This window comes from Capricornis sumatraensis, chromosome 3 (genome assembly GCF_032405125.1).
Source record: "Capricornis sumatraensis isolate serow.1 chromosome 3, serow.2, whole genome shotgun sequence".
Classification (NCBI taxonomy): Eukaryota; Metazoa; Chordata; class Mammalia; order Artiodactyla; family Bovidae; genus Capricornis; species Capricornis sumatraensis.
The window spans coordinates 30652327-30670396 of NC_091071.1; the positions used below are offsets into that span (position 1 = coordinate 30652327).

The 18070-nt window shown below is 45.7% G+C and overlaps 1 protein-coding gene across 1 annotated transcript in view; it reads left to right on the forward strand.

Annotated features, from left to right (window-relative positions):
* The window catches only part of CPPED1 (calcineurin like phosphoesterase domain containing 1), a 133235-nt gene that overhangs the window by 24644 nt on the left and 90521 nt on the right, over nucleotides 1–18070 (forward strand). Inside the window, exon 2 of the mRNA XM_068967895.1 lies at nucleotides 2331–2549. Coding sequence (XP_068823996.1) covers nucleotides 2331–2549 — 219 coding nt within the window. The remainder of the gene's footprint in view (nucleotides 1–2330; nucleotides 2550–18070) is intronic.

An 18070-nucleotide genomic window follows, 5' to 3' on the forward strand; every position in this document is an offset into this window, starting at 1 on the left:
GGAGATCGCACAGGATGTGAATATCAGGACTCAGGGGTCTTTGGGAGCATTCTGGATTCATTCTGCCAAGAGTAGTAAGGCTCAATGAATGTGAGTCAAATTTGTGGTAGTGCTGAGCTGCTGTCCTTGGCAGTGGGATGCATGCAACAGGATTTCATAGTCCTTGTTCAGACTTGAGTTCAGGTTGGTGGTGATTTGACTGAACAGCTAGGATTCTGAGCTGTAGGTCAGGAACCAGCAGATTAGCACACATATGCAATTTGTTCTGGCAAGTATGTGTAGGTAGTTTTGTTTGTTTACATGCTTGTCTTCTTAAGCTCTGGAAAAGAAGGAAGAAAAGGGAGGGAGACCTAAAGCCTGAGATCCACTCTTGAGATGATAGTAAGCTAGGCAAGGTGGGTTGGGAGGGTGACCGTGGACTTTTAAAAGCTTGTGTGCGACATCTGGATCTCAGCTTAAATGACACCACTTCTTGGTGCATCCAATTTAAATTAACCATTGTGTGCTGTGCTAAGTCAATTCAGTCGTGTCCAACTCTTTGCAACCCTGTGAACTGTAGCCTGCCAGGCTCCTCTGTCCATGGGATTTCCCAGGCAAGAATGCTGGAGTGGGTTGCCATGCCCTTCCCTAGGGGATCTTCCCAACCCAGGGATCAAACTCTTATCTCTTACATCTCCTGCATTGGCAGGTAGATTCTTTGCCACTTGCGCCACCTTCCCCCTTAATCCTCTGCAGAACCCTTGGCACCCTCCAGCTGCCCTCTCCGTGTAAGTCCTTATTTGCTGCTGCTTCCCTGGTGGCTCAGAGGTTAAAGTGTCTGCCTGCAATGCAGGAGACCTGGGTTCGATCCCAGGAAGATCCCATGGAGAAGGAAATGGCAACCCACTCCAGTATTCTTGCCTGGAGAATCCCAGGGATGGAGGAGCCTGGTGGGCTACAGTCCAGAGGGTCGCAAAGAGTCGGACACAACTGAGCGACTTCACTTCACTTCTCATGAGAACTAAGCTCAAGAGAGCCAGGACCTCACCTATGTAGGTCCTCTCGTGTGTCGTCAGCACGTCACACAGGGCCTGGCAAACAATGGGCTTTCAGTAAATGTCGAGTAAATGGGTGAGATGAACACAGAGATGTGAAATGATGCCAGGGGGCTTTCTGGAAATTCTAGTATCCTCTTGACTTCCAGAGCAAATGCCATTTATGCAGCTCACCTGCAAAATACAGTCATTTGTTCAAAAGAAGAAGACAGTCTCAAGGTCACCGTGTAGTTCTGTCCCTGCAGCTGATGGCTGGTGGCCGTCAAGCAGGTCGTGTCACCTCTCTGGGCTGAGGATCAAATCTAGGCTGATGAGTGAGTAAATGTGTTCAGGCTGCTCTGTCCCCAGAGCCCATGTGGGCAGAGGAGGCTACATGTTTTCAACATTGGTCTGCCACGTGTGATTTTGTTTGAAGGAAGGGTTCTGTGGCCAAAGAGAAGTTTGAAACCACAGTTTGAAATCTCTGTGCCCACTGATGGGCATTCTAGCTCTGCAAATGCAGACACTACTGGCAGATTAGAATAGAGGCCTGTGGCCCCCAAGGCTGTGGCAAAACCAGTAGGCAGTGCAGTCTGATAACTTACCTTCAGGTGATATAAGTGCTTTCCAAGAACATAAAGAATGAAAGATTCTGGTTCCCCCACCCTGACCCACAGCCTCACACCTCACCTATGCCCACATCACGCTGCCTGGGAAATGTTAGCGTCTTTTTTTTTCCCCCCACATTGACTAAGATTTCATTTTTGGCACTGCCTTTCCAACCAGATAGCCAGAGCTTCTAAACTCCAAGTTTTGTAATTAAATTTCTGTCACATCCCTTGAAACAGCGCAAATTGTGCCATTAAGCCTGGCGTAAAAGATTTGACAGCACTTCACCTAGTCATTTGAACATAATACTTCTGGCAACTTTCAATTTGCAGTATTTTAAATTGTAATTAAAAAACTATTGAACATTAATATGCTCTATACAGCATGCCGTGATACCTCTGTGCTTCATCTTGGCCATCTAGTTTTTAAAGAAACAGCTTGGTTGCGTGACTGTTAATAGCCCATGTGGTGTTTGTTTTTTTTTTTTTTTCTCCCAGCTTTTGGGAATCACCAGGTCCCAGGCATAATTAGTATAAATCAAAATCCTCTAGCTGATGACAGGAAAATGGTATGTTTGAACAGCAGCTTATTAAAATGACCTACTTAATTTAAGAAAAATATTGTATCCACTCGCACAATAACCTGGATGCTTTCCCTGACAGATTTTATAATGTTTCTTCTCTCTTTTTCTTTCTTTTTCTTTTTAAGAAAAGGAAAGGGAATGGAAAGGCCCGTTCTACTTCATCCAAGGTGCAGACCCCCAGTTTGGACTGATGAAGGCCTGGGCCACTGGGGACTGTGACAACGGTGGTGATGAGTGGGGACAGGAGATCCTTCTGGCTGAGCAAGCAGTCCAGGCCGTCAACAAACTGAACCCTAAGCCCAAATTCTTTGTTCTGTGCGGGGACCTCGTCCACGCCATGCCAGGTAAGACTCGGGCTGTCGCTGAGATCTTATCTTCTTCCCTTAAAAAAAAAGATCTCTCTTAAAAGACATCTCTGCTCAGTGATGGCTCATTCCTTTCTCTTCACAATGGTTGCAGGATCATCAAACATCAGAAAATACACACTCATTTTAGTTTTAGAATATGGCAAGGTTAATCACAGTAAAAAGGCAGAGCCATGGTCCTGATTATCTGTGCTTCCTATGAAAAATGGGACAGATTCCTGTGTGTCACCTTTCTTCACTTATAGGAGACAGACTCGAATTGCTTTCGGATCCCACATCCATAAACATAATCTTCTCCTTTCGTTTCCCTCCTTCTTATGCTTTTACTTCTCCGTTCTTTGTTCCTGCTTTTTCAGTTTCAGATGACAAGCTAACTTGAACTAGATTGTTGTTTTTTTTTTTTAAGTTTGTGTTACCTTGCACGTGTGCTAAGTTGCTTCAGTCGTGTCCAACTCTTTGCAGCGCTTTAGACTAGGGCCTACCAGGCTCCTCTGTCCATGGGATTCTCCAGGCAAGAATACTGGAGTGGGTTGCCTCGCCCTTCTCCAGGGGATTGTTACTTTCTGGTACTGTGAAGTCCAGGGGCAAATTTGGACTTCAGGAATGGCTGGATCCAGGGGCTCAGAAGTTGCTATCAGGACTCCATCTCTTCCTCGCTCAGCCCTGCTTTCCTCTGAGTTGAATTCATTCTCCTGCAGGCACTCTCTAGGTAGTGGTTCCTGAGCTCTAGATTTATGTCCTGCTAACTGAAACCACAACAGAAAGAAAGTGCCTTGTTCTTGATGGCCCAGTCGAAGTTCCAGACCAGTGTCCATCCAGCTCACACAGCTCCATGAAGCCAGGGTATGGGAACAGCTCCATGGCAGCCAGGTGGTCAGAACAGGATGGTTCCCCTCAAGAAAAAGTGAGATACTAGGAATATGAACACAACAGATGCCTTCTAGAACTCTCCTCCTTTTTAAATTTCCCTTTCCTACTCTGACATCATTCTCTCCAGGCAAGGAGAAAACCCAGTGAGCATGTATAAATAAGCAAGCGGAAACCACTCCTGCTCATCTGGGAGGCAGAGCAGGCCCACCTCTGATCACTCTCATCTTTGTCCTGGTCTCTGCTTACTGAGCAGAGAGGACCCAAAGACCATTGCAGAAAATGCTGCGGCTGCTGTGGGTGTTTGTTTTTGGCTAATGTTACCTTGTAAACCCAGACTCTTTGAGTCCTGGTATGATTTATTTATTTATTATTATTATTTTCTTTTTGGTCACCCCATGCAGCATGTGGGATCTTATTTCCCTGGCCAGGGATTAAACTTGTGCCACCTGCAGTGAAAGCACAGAGTCGTAACCACTGGACCTCCAGGGAAGTCCCCAAGTCTTGCTGTGATGTCTAGCGCCTTTAGAAGCTGAGGTCGTCTAAAGAAAGCCCGGGGGCATTCATTCCTCCCCACCAGGGCTCTCTTGTCTGGCAGCCTACCTATCCAGAGCAATCCAGGGTGAATGTGTGAGGCTGGAAGAGAGGCTGCCCAGAACCGCTCTCCCTGAAGTCCAGGGAGTGTGGCCAGCAGGGAGAACCCCCAGACCTTCCCACATTCTCCATTGGCTCATGTTTTACACAAAGTCATGATTATGGACGTACTCGTGTCCTTGACTCCCTCTGGAAGACCCAGTGATGTCACCCGTGGAGAAGCAGCCTGTCCTCTTTGTTGTTGTTGTTTAGTTACTAAGTTGTGTCCAACTCTTTGCAGCCCCATGAACTATAATGCGCCAGACTCCTCTGTCCTCCACCATCTCCCAGAGTTTGCTCAAACTCATGTCCATTGAGTTGGTGATGCTATCCTACCATCTCTCACTCTATTGCCCCCTTCTTTTGCCTTCAATTTTTCCCAGCATCAGGGTCTTTTCCAATGATTCAGCTATTCACATCAGGTGGCCAAAGGATTGAAAAAGCTTCAGCTTCAGCATCAGTCCTTCCAATGAATATTCAGAACTGATTTCCTTTAGGATTGACTGGTTGGATCTTCTTGCAGTCCACAGGACTCTCAAGAGTCTTCTCCAGCACCACAGTTCAAACACATCTATTCTTCAGCGCTCAGCCTTCCTTGTGGGCCAACTCTCACATCCATACATGACTACTGGAAAAACCATAGCTTTGACCATACAGACCTCTGTCGAGGGTGGTGTCTTTGCTTTTTAATATGCTGTCTAGGTTTGTCATAGCTTTCCTCCTGAGGAGCAAGCGTCTTTTAATGTCATGGCTACAGTCACTGGGTGGAAAAGGGGGAAGACAAGACGCTGGATCAAGGCGTGCATTAGGGCTCCTGTCCCACGTCTGTGGAGACGCCAGCTCCACATCTGCCCCTGCTGCACTGGGGACACTTGGCCAGACCCCTTGCCTTATTATTTTTAAACTTTATTTCAGTTGTTGCTTTTGGCTGTGCTGGGTCTTCTTTGCTGCACGCAGGCTTTCTCTGCTTGCCCTGAGCGGGAACTAATCTCTAGTTACAGTGTGCAGGTTTCTCTTTTCGCAGAGCGTGGGCTCTAGGCACGCAGGCTCAGGAATTGTAGCACACGGGCTTTGTTGTCCTGAGGCATGTGGGATCTTCCCAGACCAGGGGTCAAATCTGCGTGCCCTGTGTTGGCAGGAGGATTCTTAACCACTGGACCTCCAGGGAAGTCCCCTGCTCACCTCCTTAGGGCCTCAGTTTCTGAATCCAGAACTCACTGATGGCGGTTAAAATCTAAAACCGTAACAGTCTGGGGCAACCCAGCACAGGGCAGAGACTCTATACCTCCATGCATGTGAGCATCTCAGCAGCTTGGTACAGAAATGAGTTCTCAGGATGGTGCTGAGTTTTGTAGAGAGGTAAAACTCTTAGCTGCCAATGAACTTGACCACCCTTGGTGACTCTTGGATGAGGGTTCCCCTGTGCTGAGATCGTTCAGGTCCAAAGTGACCACAGAGCGCTGCAGTTTCAAAAGGAATTAGAAATCACAGCAGGACTCAAGAGTCTTAGTTTACAAGGTAAATGCCACTTCCAGATGGCCTGATTTGCTGTCAGCTGGTTTGTCTAGACCCGTTTGGCCCGATATATAGTGTAGCATCAGCTCAAGCTCTCAGTCCGGACCACACAGTGAGTCAACTTCTGCTTTTATTGGACACTTGAAACAGATTCCAAATTTACTGCTTTTCTGTCCAGTGGTTTTTTTTTTTTCCTTTGAAAATAGAATATTATGAGACTCACTTGGATTATATAACATGTTCTTGTGGATGTTTACCGACTTTTCTGAATTATGTTAATGTATTCAGTCTTTTCAAAATAAGGTTTAAAATAAAAGCATTCTATGTGATGACATTGCTTCTTAAATAAAGTATACTGAACATAAGTAAATGTAAAGATAGAATTTTTATGGTCATCCCTACCAGTTGGTCAGAAGACCTCGAAAATATAAACTGGCAAACTTCTGAGAACTGGTTTTATATTCAGTGTGACCCGAGGAGAATTCGTGTCTGTTTTGTTGAAGATTTGGACTATTCTGTGTAATTGTAACTGAGCCAGTGAAACTGTTCTGAATATTGTGGTCTGAGGCTTAAACAGAATGTTTTTGAAACTCATTACCATTTTTTTGCATTTAATTGCATTTTTTAATATGCAGTTGGTGGCTTCCCCCTCATTTAGCTCGTACACAGGGGCAGACACTAGAAAAGTAATTATTTGCTTTGACCGCTTAGCACCATTGTTAATTATCAAATGCATATATTAATAGGCAAATAAAATCAGAGAACACACTTTTAGTTCTACCATAAATATTATCTTGGGCCAAGTAGTTTTAAGTTCAAGTCAGAGGAAAAAAAAATTTACAAGTAATGTTTTTTCTAATGGAAGTCCTAATGTTTTTTCATTCTAAATATCCATCATAATATCCATTCATCTGCAAACATTTATTGTCTGCAAACTAAGTGCCAGTTTATAGCACTAGACACTGTGGATGCAATAGTTAGAAATGAGAGACCAGCCCTTCCAAAGAGCTTGGAGTCTAGCAAGGAAAGTGCAAAACCCAGGATGATTAAGAGGTACTATTAGTGCCAAGACCTGCAGGAAAAAGCCTAGGAAATGCAGGACGAAGCCTATTTAGTTTTGAAACATGTTTTCATTCTGCTGGCATCTTTTAGGTTATCTTGGTGTTTTTCTTATTTTATAAAGCTTCTCTGTGGGATAAACCACATTAGAAGTAGCAAATGAAGACCTGTACCAATATTGAGACCATTGATTTTTCAGTGCTTCACTCTTGAGCCCAGGGTGACTTTCTTTGGCCCTCCTGACGTGGAGGCATCGACCTGCTGATGTAGTCCCCAGGGGCCTTGTTAGGTTTCAGCAGTTACTGTGAGAAGCCGACAAATGGGGTTGTGATGATACCATTAGAGCACAGGAGACCCCCTCCAGCCTTTGGAACCACTTGTTATTAACACGCGTGTCTGTCCCTGTTTGGTAACAAGGGCTCTAACCAAAGAAACAGATAATGGGGAGGAATTCTTCCCTCAGTACAGAGTCTCCTTGAAGAGTTCTTTGTTTACTGACCTTCACTGGGGCAACTGTTACATGATGTCATTTGGGCAGCTGTTACATGATATCTCGTCAGTCGATTCAGACTCCGAAGTCCTGTTACATTTTTATGTGATGAGGCAAGCCTGTGTTGTTATTGTTGTTGTTCAGCTACTCAGTCATGTCTGACTCTTTGCCACCCCATGGACTGCAGCACGCCAGGCTTTCCTGTCCTTCAGCATCTCCCGGAGTTTGCTCAAACACGTGCCCATTGAGTCGGTGATGCCATCCGACTGTCTTGTCTTCTGTCATCCCCTTCTCCTCCTGCTTTCAATCTTTCTCAGCATCAGGGTGTTTTCTAATGAGTTGGGTCTTCACATCATGTGGCCAAAGTATTAAAACTTCGACTTCAGCATCAGTCCTACCAGTGAATATTCAGGACTGATTTCCTTTAGGATGGACTGGTTTCATCCCGTTGAAGTTCAGATGACTCCAAAGAGTCTTCTCCAACACCACAGATCAAAAGCATCAATTCTTCGGTGCTCAGGTTTGTTTATGGTCCAACTCTCACATCCGTACATGACTACTGGAAAAACCATTGCTTTGCCTGTACAGACCTTTGCTGGAAAAGTCATGTCTCTGCTTTTTGATACGCTGTCTAGGTTTATCATAGCTTTTCTTCCAAGGAACAAGTGTCTTTTAATATAGTGGCTGCAGTCACCATCTGCAGTGATTTTGGAGCCCAAGAAAATAAAGTCTGTCACTGTTTTCATTGTTTCCCCATCTATTTGCCATGAAGTGTTGGGACCGGATGCCCTGATCTCTGTTTTTTGAATGTTGAGTTTTAAGCCAGCTTTTTCGCTATTATCTTTCAGCCTGCCTTAGCATTAGTTTAATAAGTGCTTTACTAGTTTCCCAGGTGGCTCAGTGGTAAAGAATCCACCTGCCAATGCAAGAGATGCAGGAGACCCAGGTTTGAGACCCAGGTGTAATCCCTGGGTTGAGATGATTCCCTGGAGAAGAAAATGGCACTCCACTCTATTATTCTTGCCTGGGAAATCCCATGGACAGAAGAGCCTGGCGGGGCTACAGTCCATGAGGTCACAAAGAGTCAGATGCAACTGAGCATGCACAGCACGCTCTGCCTGGTATTGCTATTTTAAAGTTTGAAAAACTAGATTTGGGGACTTCTGTGGCAGTCCAGTGTTTAGGGCTCTGCTCTTCCAATGCAGGGGGCACTGATTCAGTCCCTGGTTGGGGAAGTAGGATCCTACATGTCACACAGCCAAAAAAAAAAAAAAATCCCAAACAAACAAAAAACAACTCTAGTTTTCAAATCATCTCTGGCTCAAAGCATTTTATATAAGTTCATGTGAACTTGCAGTGTTGATCTTTCGGAATTTATAGATAAAGCAACCTTTCATCACTAGAAGCAGAAGGCTCTTTCTTCCCTCCTGTTTAATGTCCTTTCCCAAGTTCACCTCGGCACACCCATTTCACAGTGGCCACATTTTATTTTCAAAGTTAAAAGTGTTCCCAGGCAACTTATATTTGAAGTTGGGCAGCCATTCCTGTTGGGACCAGAGTGACTGAATATGAAAATGAAATTGAATTTGGAAATGATTCTGACGAATTGAAAGAGAGGGTCTGTGCACAAAGATGATGTATGCTACAGGTAACTGCAGAATAATCCACTTAGGTGGAAAAGTCTTCACTTCAAGGTAGAGAAAACTGGGTTTCTGCAGATACGGCTGTGAACGGCTGGAGAGTTAAAGGGACCAGCGGCATGGTGATTAGGAGTGGAAGACACTGTGCGAGTGAGCAGCAGAACTGCTGACACGTGGAATTGTGTTTTCCCGCGAGAGCTGGCAGATTCGATTTCATCTGGTTTGGTAGCCCCTCACCTTAATTTAGGGGCTTTCCTGGTGGTTTAGGTGGTAAAGAATCCGCCTGCAATGCAGGAAACCTGGGTTTGATCCCTGGGTTGGGAAGATCCCTGGAGAAGGGAATGGCAACCCACTCCAGTATTCTTGCCTGGAGACTCCCATGGACAGAGGAGCCTGGCGGGCTACAGTCCATGAGGTTGCAAAGAGTCAGATATGACTGAGCAACTAACACACACACACACCATCTTAAATTAGATGTGAAGGGCTGGGCCGAGGTCCAGATACAAGTAGCTCTGGCCACATGACCATCAAGATTCCTTCCCCACTGCAGATCTCTGATTCCGTGATGAATGGGTGGAACTGGGAAATACAGCAAGATGGAATGCTTTGGCGTGCTTGGCATCAGGCAAAGAATAAGCCATTTGTCCTCCGGTTGTTCACACTGTCCAGGAAGGCTGGTGTTCATTTTTCCCCAGCTAGGCAGGCACAAACACATGAATGTAACTCTGGTACAAGACAGACTGTGACAAGTAAAGCTTTAGAAGCACACTTTGGAAAACCAAAGCCAGGATTAAGGCTGGGGCTGGGAAAAGGCTTTATCGCCTCCTTCCAATCTCCACAGTTCACCTTCCCCTAAGCCGAGTTCTTTGTTCCTAAAGGGCAGCAGATTTTTTATCTAACACCAATGCTGTGGGTATGCGAAGGGTGTGAATCGAATGAACGGAGGTCAAGTGAATCACTGTGTTTCCCAGAGTCCTTAGCAAGTGGCTGGCACATGGTAGGTACCAGATACCAGTTTCTGGATTAGATGACTAATCAGTTCACTTATTTAAAACATCTCTATTGAATGCTTTGGAGAAGGTAATGGCACCCCACTCCAGTACTCTTGCCTGGCAAATCCCATGGACAGAGGAGCCTGGTGGGCTGCAGTCCGTGGGGTCGCGAAGAGTCAGAGACGACTGAGCGACTTCACTTTCACTTTTCACTTTCATGCATTGGAGAAGGCAATGGCAACCCACTCCAGTGTTCTTGCCTGGAGAATCCCAGGGATGGGGGAGCCTGGTGGGCTGCCATCTATGGGGTCGCACAGAGTCGGACACGACTGAAGCGACTCAGCAGCAGCAGCAGCAGCAGCAGCATTGAATGCTTGCTCTGAACCAGGCACTGTTCTGGATGCCTGTGCTACATCAGTGAATAAAACAGACAAAAGCTTATGCTTGACCTAGAAATAAGGAATAGGGATACTTGGAAACATGAAGTTTTTATTATTTTGGATCATTTTCATCTTTTGAAGGATTGAAACTCAGGTAGCTGTGGATCTGTTTTACCGTTATTTTATTAGATTTTTAAATTACACAAGTAATACAGGGCTTCCCAGGTGGCGTAATGGTAAAGGATCCACCTGCCAGAGCAGGAACTGCTTCGGGAAGATCCGCTGGAGTAGGAAATGGCAACCTGCTCTAGTATTCTTGTCTGAAAAATTCCATGGACAGAGGAGCCTGGCGGGCTACGGTCCATGAGGTCACAGAGTCGGACACAACTGAGTGACTGGTAACACGCAAACAATATGTGAATATGTTCTTTCTGTAAAGATTTAAAATCTACAATGTATCTGTGAGTATAACAAACTGTGTAACCCCCACCTAGATCCATCCGCTGGGGTCACCATAGTTGAAGTATGCATGCTTTTGAACAACTGGTCTTGTATAAGTGTCATCATTCTGTACACACTGTTCAGTGCCTTGCTTTTTCCCCTTGCATCCACCAGGAAAATCCTTTTACGTTGATACACAGAGGCTTATGTCAGGCTTTTAATGACTGCATTGCATCCATGCAATTTCACTGCATTCCTCTCTCCTCTCAGTTCTCCTCTGGAGTGATCATCTTAACAGTGCTGCCAGCAGAGGTTCTTCTTGTGTGCTCAGATCAGCTGTTCTTTAGGCTTGAAGTCAAAACGGATCGGCTGGTTTGAGACCTGCTCCAGCACTTGCAGTGTGTAAACACCAGGCAGTTGGCTCTGCAGTTCCTGGGAGGACCCCTCTCAGGGATTAGCCACACTTTGTTCTGTAGCATCTCTTCTGTGCAACATCATCTCTGCCCGCACTGCCTACCACACCCTAGATACTCAGAAGGTTTCCACTCGACGGGAGCCCTTTTGTTCCTCTTACAAAAGGAATTTTTCCTGTTGTTGTTTTTTAAAAGAAGCACAGTTAACTCAAGGAGAAGGCAATGGCGACCCACTCCAGTACTCTTGCCTGGAAAATCCCATGGACAGAGGAGCCTGGTGGGCTGCAGTCCGTGGGGTCGCGAAGAGTCGGACACGACTGAGCGACTTCACTTTTCACTTTTCACTTTCATGCATTGGAGAAGGAAATGGCAACCCACTCCAGTGTTCTTGCCTGGAGAATCCCAGGGACGGGGAGCCTGGTGGGCTGCCGTCTATGGGGTCGCACAGGGTCGGACATGACTGAAGCAACTCAGCAGCAGCAGCAGCAGCAGCAGTTAGCTCATGTTTAGTTCCTCGGCTGTATAATTAGCCTTCCGTTGTTATTTTTATGTGCCTATACCAAGCTCTAAGAAATGCCATGATTTAAAGGCAATTTACCACACGACTTAATAGAAACATTACAGGGGGGTTCTGTTTTGGATGCACAAAAGTGATGCATCTTGGTGAAAATACCACCAGGCCCTGGGTTGGGCCCGGCTGCCGACCTCAGCTCTTCTGGTAGGTTGTATGCAGGCTGAACATTTGACGGTGGCAACCTGGAGCAGTCAGCTAGCCCAGGACTCCCGGGATCCTTCGTGTCCATTATCAGTGCTGCTGAAAAATCCAGGCAATCAATGGCAATGCCTTCCTTCTGCTGGAGCTGATGGAAAGTGGTTTGAGCTAACTGACCTAATATTACTCATTAGCAAACTGAGATCATCACTTGCAAAGTTGCTTCTGATGCCGTTTGTGGTCTGAAGCAATGTGATCGTCCTCCCACCCCTGCCAGGGTCTGCCACGGGGCCTCATGGCAGAGGCACTGTGCCTGCTGCCAGAGTCAGGACATCTCAGCCTGTGCTGTGCCCAGACCCCTTTGACAGCTTGGTGAAGCCTCTGGATCACCTCTCACAATAGTGTTCTAAGTGCATAGAATAGAATGCATGGAATTTCACAGAAACAAATAATCTTGAAATACAGTCCTCAAAATATTTTAAAATTTATTTGCTAGAGAAATACATGCCTCTTTGTTGATCTTTTATTACAGAACACAGTCTAATGGCGAGGTTAGTAACTACCATACTTTCAAAGTGGTGCTGGCTTAAGCAACGTTTCGAGGTATTGTTAACAACTGTAACAGGATGTGAAAAGCCCTCGTGATTTCTGTTGGTTTCACAGTCACAGGGGCATGAATACCTCTGTGGTTTTCTGCCTGACATCATGGTAGGAGGAAATGCTGAATTTCGGTTAGAGGTCAGTGGAATTGTATTTTTTTTCCCATGTAGATGCACAGATCCCTGTCAATCCCAGATTGAGCCCTTATCCATGTATACTTGTGAACACGCTCTTGTCTGACTAGTCATATAATTGACCAAAGTATAAATTCGATGGCAGAACCTGTACCTTTAATTAAGGGCTACAACACTTCTTAGTTGTAGCTAGGAAAATGTGGACATTTGATTAGTCCTTGAAATGAGCTGAATAACAGGAGCTACTTAACAGTCGTCTTTTGATTAAGGGGGGAAAAAACCCAAAACCCTTTCATATGCTTTCTCTCCAGTGTTTGGATCAAAAACTGAAATTGAGAGAGTCTTGTCTTCCTTGCTTGTTTGTTCCAGGAAGCATTTGAGAAGGCTTAAAGCAGACAGAAATAGACAATGGGAAAATATAAGTGAGGAACAACCAATCAGGACCAGAGAAAATATAAGTTCACAGAGGAAGTCAGGGCTGGAAGGGAGGGAGGCAGGTCCTCAGGGCTGTTGTGGTTGATGAGATGGAGGGTTAGCCAGACAAAGGGGCTTCCCAGGTGGTTCAGTGGTAAAGAACCTGCCTGCCAATGTGCGAGAAGTGGGTTCGATCCCTGGAAGATCTCAGGAAGATCCCCCTGGAGAAGGGAATGGCAACCCACTCCAGGATTCCTGCCTGGGAAATCCCACGGACAGAAGAGCCTGGCAGGCGACAGTCCTTGGGGTGGCAAAGAGTCAGAAACAACCTGATGCAACTGAACACAGACGTAGCCAGGCAGAAAAGAAACTGGTATCAAAGAAACAAAGTCATACCTATGTCTAAGAGGATCACAGCTTTTTCTGGAACATCTTAGGTGGATTTTATTTTTTTAATTTTTATTTATTTATTTTTCTGTTTGGCTGTGCTGCATGGCATGTGGGATGTTAGTTCCCCAACCACAGATTGAACTCACACACTCTGCAGTGGAAGCGCAGAGTCTTAACCACTGGATTGCCAGGGAAGTCCCTTGGGAAATCTTGGATTTAAAAGAAACTTTAATGAGGTTCTCTTCTGGGGCGCTAAGTAATATGATGTCCAACAGGGGGACATCTGGAAGTACGAGTCGTAACCTGGGTGTGAGGTCTGTGAATAGGCTTATCTGACCAGCGAGCCCGTCAGACTGGGCAAAATCCAATGTATTTGCACAGGTGCTTTGGAGACTGGAATGGGAAGAAGATCTAAAAAAAAAAACAACAACAAGCTTTTTTCCTCATGGGCTCTGTGACTCAACAAAGGAATAAGGAACCAAGGAGCAGAAATCATTTATGATCAGAGTACTCTCATTTTTGTCTGCCATCTGAGAACGCTTTCTCAGTTTTTAAATATACTGGTTCAACCTCAGTGCCTTCTCCCAGAGCTAGAATGGCTTACGGTTCATGTCAGTACCTGTAAAAATATTAGGCATTCTATCGGTTTCAGCTTCTTAAAGAAATTTCTCCTAGAGCCCTCTGTTTCCTGGCTGGTTGCTCTCTAAGCTTCACAGCTGTCATCTTGGAATTTCCACCCCTGTTCTACGGACTGACTACCTTTCTTCCCGGGTGGCTCAGTGGTAAAGAATAAGAAACTCGGGTTCATTCCCTGGGTTGGGGAGATCCCCTGGAGGAGGGAATGGCTACCCTCTCCAGTATTCTAGCCTGGGAGAATCCCATGGACAGAAGAGCCTGGTGGGCTACAGTCCATGGGGTGACAAAGAGTCGGACACGACTGAGTAACTGAGCACACCTCTCTCTCAGGTTGGATCCCTACTTCTTTCCTTTGTAGCGGAACGTGATTGCAGAGGCCTTTTGGGCCAAACACCCCTGGTAGTCTGCTCCGAGACACCAGGCCAGCCCCCTGAGCAGCACAGGCCACTGAGCAGATCAGCTCCGGAGCCCACTTCCGCCCTGCACCCATCCTCGGGGACTTCTGAGGTGGTCAGGGGGTGCTCCCGGAGCATACAGAGTCCCTGGCACACCAATGCAGCGTAGACAAAACCAGCCTCTTTCTAGCTTGTGCTTAGCTGATTGGGATATTTAACCTTTCCTTTTATTGTTTTTGCTCTAAACACTCATTTTCTGGAATTGGGACATTTCACCTCCGTAATGGGCCTATTATCTCCAAGTAAATGAAAGACGAAAAAGAAGTGTGATCCTGAAGGAATTCAGTTCCCAAGTAATTGGTCAAGTGATCGGAATGTGAAATGAAAAAGATAACCAGAGGCTGGGAAAGGGAGCACGTTTCAGTGCGGAAACCACTGCAGAAGGGTGTTTCATCCCCTCCAGAATTGTCTGCAGCTTTGGAATTCTACACATTGCTCCCTCATATATTATTTGAGTTGTATAAAAAAATTTACTGCTCCTTTCTTTGTGTGTTATTTGGGTGAAATACTGCTGTCCTAATCCATAGATATTTTTGTGAAGAGATTTTGTATTGATCTGTAAAGTAAATAGCTTGAGAAAGTTCACTTGGATAATATACTTTCCTTAATCTTTTTTTTTTTTTTTTTGCCAAAAATACATCAAAGTATATTTTATATCATACCAAAGTCTCCTATTGTGTCAAAATAGTTTCTTAGTTATATCCTCAGTTGGTTCATGGGCTTCCCTCTATGGCTCAGTAGTAAAGAACCGACCTGCAATGCAGGAGACGGGCTTTCGATCCCTGGGTCAGGAAGATCCCCTGGGAAGGAAACGGCAACCCACTCCAGTATTCTTGCCTAGGGAATCCCATGGATGGAGGAGCCTGGCAGGCTACAGTCCATGGAGTCGCAATGAGCTGGACATGACTTAGCGACTAAACAGCAACAATAAGTTGATTCACAGTAATGATTCAACAGTGATTTGCTATAAATGTCTGGGAGCAGCCAATGTAATAAGTTGTAGCTGTTAGATACAGAGTTAAATGAATCTTGTCTAATATCATGTATAATTTAAAAACCGGTAGAACCTGATTAAACTTGATCAGCCAGCAATGTGCTGCAGAATCACCACGTGAGTAATGTTTATGCTGGCAAAGATTTAGATCAAACAAATTTACATACCTCAATTAATTAGGAAAAGATAATGGAAAGGATTTGAGATGGAAAGGATTATGGTGCCATAAATTCTCTGGGACTAGATGAAAGCAAATGTTTTTAATTGAAGGAATAAATCATGTTCTTGAGCTCCATTGAAGGCTGCTTGAGACAGTGTGTTCCTGATCCTGGGGCTTTCCAGCCAAGTGTCTTCCTATTGCATCCATCACTCCTTGTACCCTTGACCGTTGGCAGGTGAAGTCAGGTAATTCAGCCTTAATCCATTTACTTATTTGTTTGTCTGATCAATAATAGCAAGTATGTGTGGAGGGTCTGTTTGTGTGCCAGCACTGCTTAGCAAGAAACAAACTCCATGCCTGTCCTCAGGAAGCTTATAGTTAGGGAGAGAAGAGGGAAGTGAAAAACTCTGCAAATGAAATAAAACAGTAGTCTTAGTGATTTAAGTGAAGTGAAGTCGCTCAGTCGTGTCCGACTCTTTGCGACCCCATGGACTGTAGCCTACCAGGCTCTTCTGTTCATGGGATTTTCCAGGCAATAGTACTGGAGTGGATTGCCATTTCCTTCTCCAGCGGATCTTCCCGACCCAGGGATCGAACCCAGGTCTCCTGCGTTGTAGACAGACACTTTACTGTCTGAGCCACCAGGTTTAAGGCATGGTGATTCCAGGCATGGTGCCGTGAACAGATGCCGTGCTGATTGGGTGGGTTAGAGAAGGCTGCCTTAAAATCAGCATAGTATTAGATAGTCCCTGCCCTGCTCGTGGTTTGAAAACCCAAACAGTACTAAAAGGTTTTTGGTGGTTCAGTGGTAAAGAACCCGCCTGCCAATGCAGGAGACGTAAGAGACTTGGGTTCGATCCCCGGGTCAGGAAGATCCCCTAGACGAGGGCGTGGCTTGGGTTCAATCCCCGGGTCAGGAATATCCCCTGGACGAGGGCGTGGCCATCCACTCCAGTATTCTTGCCTGGAGAATCTCATGGACAGAGGATCCTGGTGAGCTACAGTCTGTAGGATTGCAAAGAGACGGACACGACTGAAGTGAAATAGCATACATGCATGCAAGCAAAAGGTTTTTTTTGGGGGGGGGGGGGACATCAGTATTCCACCCCAACGCTGACCTGCTTCTTAGTGGAAACCCACAGTTATTAACTTTTCATGAAAAGTAGCAGAAAGTTGTCAAGCTTGTGTACACTTGCATGTAGAGAGCTTTGTGCAGAAGGAAGAAAAAAGCAGCGCAGCATCTGTTGTCGTTTCTGCTGTCTCCATAGCGTTGGCTTCAGACTTGTGCCGCTCTTTTCACTGGGCGAGATACCGGCGTGTGTTTGAACGGTCCCCTACTGGGGGGCATTTACGCTGGGCCCCGAGTCCTGCGGTGCCCAGTGCACTTCTGTGTGCACGTGCAGCTGTTAAGGACACGGCTCTGAAGTCAGATTCACATGTGGGGTCCCCTGTTTACTGACTGGGTAACCTTGGGCAATTGACTTCTCTCTCAGTGGCTGAGCTTCCTTATCTGTAAAATGCAGATAATAACGATACCACTATGGTAGGCGTCTCATAAAACTTTTAAGTGCTCAAAACACTGTCTGGCATTTAATACCATCCAATAACTACAGTTACTTCCACCAGTTATTTTTTTTATTGAGATCTAATTCATATCATATAATTTACCCACTTAAAGTGTCTAATTCCATGGCTTTTCGTATATCCCACAGAGTTGCGCAAACACCACCACCGTCAATTTTAGAACATTTTCGTCAACCCCTAAAGAAGCCTGCTTTCGCACAGATTAGCCATTCCTCTCTGCATCCCTCCCCCCATCCTTATCTCCAGCCCTAGGCAACCACTAATCTACTTTGTGTGTTCATGGATTTGTCTGTTCTGGCCATTTTGTGTAAATGAAATCATATAATGTGCGATCTTTTGTAACTGGCTTCTTTCACGGAGCTTGATGTTTCCATGGTTTATCTGTATTGAAGCAGGTGTCAGTACTTCATTGGTTTCTTTTTTTTTTCCCTCTCTCTTTTTTCGGCTGGCTTGTGTGATACAGCTTGTGGGATCTTAGTTCACTGACTAGGGATCCAGGGATGGAACCCTTGCCCTCAGCAGTGACAGTGAAGAGTGCTAGCCACTGGACCGCCAGAGAGAGCTCCCCGTTCCTCTTGTGTGTGCTGGGCCTTCATTGCCAGGCTTCGCTTTTCTTCGGTTGTGGTGAGCAGGGGCTGCTCTCTGCTGGCAGGGCTCGGGCCTTATTGCAGTGGCTTCTCTTGTTGTGGAGCACGGGCTCTAGGCACGCAGGCTCAGTAGTTGTGCACAGGGGGCTTAGGTGCCCCACAGCACATGAAATCTTGGTTCTGTGACCAGAGATTGAACCTGTGTCCCTCACATTGGCAGGCAGGTTCTTAACCATTGGACCACCAGGGATGTCCCCCCGCCCCCTATTATTTCTGATGCAATCACTTCAAAAAAAAGACACAAAACAAAACAGACTTCCTTGATTCCTTCCTATCATTAGGTCAACTAAGTGACCCTCTGGAGGTCAGGAAGAGCTCATTACTCTAGAGTAGGGCTCGTGGTA